The sequence below is a fragment of the Chenopodium quinoa genome, unplaced genomic scaffold, assembly GCF_001683475.1.
Source record: "Chenopodium quinoa cultivar QQ74 unplaced genomic scaffold, ASM168347v1, whole genome shotgun sequence".
NCBI classification, from domain to species: Eukaryota; Viridiplantae; Streptophyta; class Magnoliopsida; order Caryophyllales; family Amaranthaceae; genus Chenopodium; species Chenopodium quinoa.
Genome location: NW_018742763.1, coordinates 4,549,680 through 4,556,511, shown reverse-complemented (window position 1 = coordinate 4,556,511; position 6,832 = coordinate 4,549,680). Strand labels below are relative to the sequence as shown.

Below are 6,832 nucleotides of genomic sequence, written 5' to 3'. Positions count from 1 at the left end.
TTCCCTCGGCCAGTTTCTAGGTTCTTGCTGGCTCCCCACCGTAGAAGAAGAGGGCTCAACTTCAGCTCTGCTGGGCCCAATAAGGTTTGCAGGGATCATAGTACCAAAGACAGATCTTAGCTTAGTGGGGGCCAAGCGAATTTCACCCTTCAAGGCACCAGCGTGAACCTTTAGAGTGTCAAAAAGCTCAAAAGGGTTGTTAGGGGTGGCGGTGATAAGTTCCTTCCAATTGTTTTGTAGACCGAGAATTTGTCTGTTCAACTTTTCGTAACCTAAACAAAAGAAAAAAAAAATCAACAATAGAAAAGAGTATAAGATTAGGACATATAGAAGTAAAAAAAATAAAATAAAACAAAAAAAGGAATACAGAAATATCAGGCTCATGAGTAGAGCACAAGCGTATGGCAAATTACTACGTGTTGCCTATAACGTAAAGAGAGTTGGGTAGCCAAATCTTGGGATGCCTAGAATCATCATTACTAGCTCCCTGCACCACATATGAAGCTTGTGTCTCTTGAGCAGTCTTAGAAGGAACGACAGTAACCCCAGCCATGTTAGTGCGAATGATTTTATAGTTACGCGGAATTGCAAAGGACGAGGGAACGGAAATCCAAAAGAACTTTCCAGTCCAGTCCTTCAAGCAACCAAGCTTGGGATAAGACAACACTCTCCCCTCCTTAGGAGCCACATAATACCAACTAGACTCAGAAGAGTTGGAGGATGTTCTCTTCAAGCTCATAAGAGACTTGAATAAATTTAGCGATTCAAGATAACGCTGAAAACTTAAAAACCATTGCAGGCAGATCAAGGTGTGCAAGGAAGCAGGGTGCAGCAGGGCGATGCAAAGATTGAAAGCACGAAACACCTTGTCTAACGGAAATTGCAATCCCCTAGTAGAAATGTGCCCAGCATGAGGAGCATACAGCTTTGAGCCCTCAGCACTAACCAGCCTGTAACCTGGCCTCAACCCATAAAACCTTTGGCCCACTACCGCAAGGTCCAACCTCTTAGCGTCCTTATGCCAGTTGGAATCCAATGTGCAGTTCTTAGGACCATGGTACCTTTCGTCCCTTCCTCCACAGGCTTAACAACATAGCAAGGCTGACAGTCATGAAAAGCCTACTCACTAGGAGACTCCGCAACTTTTCTCATGTTCTTCACAGGAGAAGGAGATGGTGTAGTAGTTAGAGAATGACCATCCCCCATTAACAGTGATCAAACCGATTCACATCAGCCATGTCATTAAGCCAAGCAAAACTGTTTAAAGGCTAAACATGGGGAATGGGGCTAACAAGAGACACATCAGAAGGATTAGCCTTAACCTCATCGAGTAATTGTTTATGGCGTATCGTGCGCATTCTCAAGCGCATGACATGCGAGAGGGAAACTCCATTATAAGTGAGTTCCTGCTCGCAATAAGGATCAAAGAAATCAGGGCGGGTCTTAGAACGAAAAAGGCAAAAAGGGTTGCTGGCAGCGGGACGACTACCACTCGACCCAATTCAAGTAGATGGGTGGCAGAAGTACTCAACCTGCTCCCAGCATGAAGTGTTTCACCTAGCATAACTACTTTCAAGGGAATGGGGGGAAAGGCAGGAGAAGCAAAAGAAGTTCGCTCAAAACACTCACCTGAGCGAGACGGCTCAGGGGAAGAAGCAGACTCGATATCATACTGTTAGTAACGTCAGAGATCTTAAGATCTACAAACAATGAAAAGACCCTCAAGAGACGAAGAAAATTAAGGAGTAAAAGCAAAATCAGTTGCGGCCCAAAAAGCAAATTCACAAGAGACAAAGCATGAAAAGAGAAAAACTTACAGAGAAGAATAAAAAAAGCGTAGATAAACAACAACAATGTAAAAAATGAATAAGAAAACTCAAATTCGAGGAAGAAGACTCAATCTTGCGAACAAAAAAGAAAAGAAACGCAATTGAGTACACAAAATAAAAGGAAAGGAACAAAGGAAGTACTTTTTTGAAGAAAAACCACAACAGTGGAAAATGGGGCGAGGACTTCGAACTACAACCAAAGGCAAAAATAGTCCCAATGTAAGACAAAAAATTGAAGAAAGTAAGCAAATACATAAAAAAAATAAAACAAAACGAAGACAAATGAGGAAAAAGGGAAGAACTTAAAACAACAACAAGAGGCGACAATCGTTTCTAGAAAGGGTAAGGGCGATAAGAGAAAGGAGGGAGAAAAATTTGAAAGAGAAAGATAAAAACTGAGAAATGAAAAGGGGGAAGTAAAAAGGGGACAGTGAAATTAATGCAAGAGTTAATAGGCGGTTTAGTCAATCACTAAAACCAAACTGCCATATCACTTCAATAAAAATAATCTGAGCCACGGATGACTGACACGTGCCCCATGCATGCAAACACTGTTCCCGACAGAAAATATAAAATAAAAAATTTCATATCTCAAACTTCAGTGGGAGTAATCGAAATTCCTCCCTACAAGATCGTCATTTCTAAAACTTCAGCGGGAGTAATCAAATTTCCTCCTTGTAAGCTCATCCTTACTCATATTTTAGCGGGAGTAATAGAAATTCCTCCCTACAAGCTCGTCATTTCTCAGACTTTAGCGAGAGTAATCGAAATTCCACCCTACAAGCTCGTCGTTTCTCAAACTTCAGCGGGATAATCGAAATTCCTCCCTACAAGCTCGTCATTTCTTAGACTTAAACAGGAGTAATCAAAATTCCTTCGTGCAAGCTAGTTATTTCTGAAACTTCAGCGGGAGTAACTGAAATTCCTCCCTGCAAGATCATCATTTCTAAGACTTCAGCGGGAGTAATCAAAATTCCTCCCTAGAAGCTCGTCATTTCTTAAACTTCAGCGGGAGTAATCGAAATTCCGCACAACAAAGTCTTTATCCTTCTAGTGTCAGCAGGAGTGATCAACATCTTTAGACAAAAAGATAATAATTCCCTCACACATAGAAACGACCATCATCAGCAAGTGACAACAAACTCCGCCTTCAAAACTTCGCAGCATATTCTCCCAAGTCTCATAATCGCATAAACAATCCTGAGACTTGAGGGGCTAGAGGTATGAAGGATGTCTTAGCCGGGCTACCTGTTGGACTATTACCGATAAAGTAACACGCTCAAAATAGGTGGCATGAGTAACCTCACACAACCTCTTGAGGGGCTAGTTGTATGGGATAGCTCTTGCTGAGCTATTCCCTCCCAGCTGAGCCCATTTAGAGGGAAAAAACTGTTCAGACAAGAGCCGGCATGAGTAAACTCATACAACCACTTGAGCGGCTAGTTATGTGGGATAGCTCTTGTTAAGCTATCACAAGGCTCCTAGCTTTGCTAACAAGGTGCGCACTCACCACAGGAAAAACACTCAGAGGAGTTCACCAGCCCGATAGAGCCAGCCTGCAGGCTGACCATGTATGACTCCTCCTAAAGGAGATTGTACACCTATAAATAAGAAACCAAGTACAACGGAAAAGAGATTAGACACACAAGTTGTTACATACTCTCCATCTCTCAAAGTACACTTTCTCTCTCAAGACACATTCTAACATAAGCATCGGAGGGGGGTTCCTCAAGCCACCCCCGAGGGTAGTCACGTGTGTTTCCTTGTGCAGGTTACTAGCTGGACCTAGCCTGCCCCAGTCTAAACCCTAGATCTGTACCCGGAATACCAAGTTTTACAAAACGCAACTACTATGGCCCGACGAGGATTATAAATACGGACCGCTTTTCGTTTCGTATTTTTGTAAATATAAATACGGACTGTGTGCCGTTAAGTATTTTTGTACTTAGATTATTTAGATTAGTCCTAGTCACTAGTAATTTCATAATTGGTAGTGAAGTCTCCAGACGGCGTTTCTAAGAAGACGAGGCCAAAAAGATGCAATGATGGCCTTGAAGATTGGATGCTTCAAGTTTTAAGGGGTCATGCTTGTTTGCATCTTTAACTATCTTTTATATATATTTGCTTATGTATATAATTGCGATATTAGATATATGTTTAGGATTTTGAATGTTGAATGATTAATTTAGTTCACTTAAATCAACCAACATAGAAACCCTAAGTACCTATAATATTGAGTTAAAATTTGTCATTCCAAAATGACACTTACCGAACTAATGAGAATAGTAATGAGCTATGCCAAAGCAAGGCATTACTACTTTCTTAGGGAAGTAAGGTATTCTAGGTATACGTGTTAGTTTTGGTTAAACTCAACGATATCGGTAAGGAGTCCTTCGATGTCGTGGCAATGGAGATAAACGTCAAAAAAACATTAGATGCGACGTTTTATCAAACCAAGAATAGCTTAGGGATATTAGAAATTAGATTGCTTACCTTAAAATATTATGTGTAAAGACAAGCCAAAGCATGCTTAATCACTTATTGATTTTATGGGTCTTGGAATCATCTTATCCTCACCTAAAAGGGACAATTCTAATGTGTGGATAAAACACTAAATACGATTGAAAATTCGCATGTATGCTTTAAATTTCTTTCTTATTGGTCTTATGAATGGTTTTTCATTGCAAACTCTTTCATTTATAGCAAAATGTCTGCAACTAACACCAACAAAAACCAGTTTTCTCTCCGCTCAATTCTCGATAAGGAGAAAATGAATAGGACAAACTTCCTTTATTGGCAAAGGAACTTGCAAATAGTTCTCATGCAAGAGCTAAAGGAATACGTCCCTGATGAGGAAATGCACGACGCTCCTAATGAGGAGGTCACACAGGCTGCACTAAACCGATGGCACGCTGCTAATCGGGATGTTAAATGGTTCATGTTTGCCACAATGTCTTCAGATCTTCAAAAGACTTTCTTTGTGAAGGAGACGACTTTTAAGATCATAAAAGAGCAGGCCCGAACGGAGAGGTTCGACACCCATAGGGAAATCCTTAAGAGCAAGCTCAAGAAAGGAGAGCCAATCAGCCCTAATGTGCTCAAAATTATTGGATTATTTGAGAACATGGAAAGGCTTGATGCGCGATGCTCGAACGAGATGGAAATTGACATCATTCACCACTCGTTGCACAAAGATTATGATCAGTTGAAGATGAACAATATCATGCACAACATGGAGAAAACGTTGATCGAGCTTCATGGGATGTTAAAGCAAGCCGAGAAAATGCTCAAGGACGAGGGGAAGTATAACATGCTTATGGTCTAGAAGGGCAAGCCATTTAAGCGATCAGGCAAGAAGAAAGGCTATAAGGGGAAGGGTAATAAGACCTTTCCTTCTAAGTCTAAAGCTACCAAGGGCGACAAGAAGAGAAGGTAGCATCTTCTCAACCCGACTTCAGATGCTTCTACTACAAGAATAAGGGACATTGGAAGCGGAATTGCCTCAAGTTCATGGAGAATAAGAAGAACGACACTGTTGCTTCTAGATAAGGTAAATATAATATAGACATTAACTTACTATCAAAGCATCGTGGGTATTAGATACCGGATGTGGCTCACACCTTTGTTCTAATGCTTAGGCACTAAGGAAAAGTAGAACGCTAGTCAAGGGACAAGTGGAATTACGGGTAGGCAATGGAGCAAAGGTTGCGGTCGTTTCAATAAGAACACTCAGTTTGTCTTTACCCTCAGAGCTTGTTTAAAAACAAGATGAATGTTATCACGTTCCAAACATTACCAAAACATTATTTCAATTTTGGCGTAAGACGACAAAGGTTTTGAATTTCAAATAAGGGACAATAGTAGTTCATTTTATCTTGATAATATTTTATATGGTACGGCATATTCAGAAAATTGTCTCTATGTGCTTCCATTAGACAAATAGGTTTATAATGTTAACAATACTGCCAAAAGGGTTAAGACCAATGACTCGAATCAAACCTACTTGTGGCATTGTTGTCTAGTCCATATAAACATCAAATGCATCAAGAAACTTCTTCATGAAAGGATTGTTGATTCATTCGACTTAGAGTCATTTGAAAACTGCAAAGGATGTCTTCTTGACTAGATGGTAAAACAACCCTTCTCCAAGTTAGGATAAAGGGCTAGTGACTTATTAGGGCTAATACACACAGATGTCTTTGGACCAATGAGGAAAACCTCAAGGAAAAATTATTGCTATTTCATCATATTCATCGACGACTATAGTAGATATGGCTATGTCCACCTAACGTCGCACAAATCTGAATCCTTTGAAAAGTTCAAAATTTTAGAGTGAAGTGGAAAATAATCTTGGCAAGAAAGTCACAACCCTTCGATCGGATCGAGGTGGCAAGTATTTAAGCTATGAATTCGATGACTATCTAAAAGAACACGGTATCGTCTCAAAATTGAGAACTCAACAATGGAACGGGGTGTCCGAGAGGAGAATTCGAACTCTGTTAGACATGGTTCGATCCATGATTGGTCTTACTGATCATCCTATCTCTTTTTGGGGACACGCACTTCAAACCTTGGCATTAACATTGAACCGCGCTCCGTCAAAAGCTGTTAAAAAGACTCCATTTGAATTATAGACGAATAAACCTCCACGGTTGTCTTTTCTTAAGATTTGGGGTTGCGAAGCATATGTCAAAAGACTTGGTTGAGAACAATCTAACAAATGTTTCTTTGTTGGGTATCCAAAAGAAAGAAAAGGTTATTACTTCTACAACCAATCTGATAACAAAGTGTTTGTTGCTCAAGATGGTCTCTATTTAGAGAAGAAGCAACTTTCCAAAATGGTTAGTGAAGGAAAATAAAACTTGATGAAGGTCTAGTAGATGAGCAACAAAATGGATCTAACAAAACTAACAGTCAAAGGGCTTTGGAAGCACCTATTGATAATGGTCAAAGTCAAACTGACAACGTTTAAGAGTCAGATCGACAATGTAAATGCTATATAT

The 6,832-nt window shown here is 40.1% G+C and overlaps 1 protein-coding gene across 1 annotated transcript; it reads left to right on the top strand.

Annotated features, from left to right (window-relative positions):
• The first annotated feature begins 4,536 nt into the window (after nucleotides 1-4,536).
• On the top strand, nucleotides 4,537-5,154 carry LOC110724336. The gene has a single exon (XM_021903759.1). The coding sequence runs from the start codon at nucleotides 4,537-4,539 to the stop codon at nucleotides 5,152-5,154; it is 618 nt and encodes a 205-aa protein (XP_021759451.1).
• The last annotated feature ends 1,678 nt before the right edge of the window (nucleotides 5,155-6,832 follow it).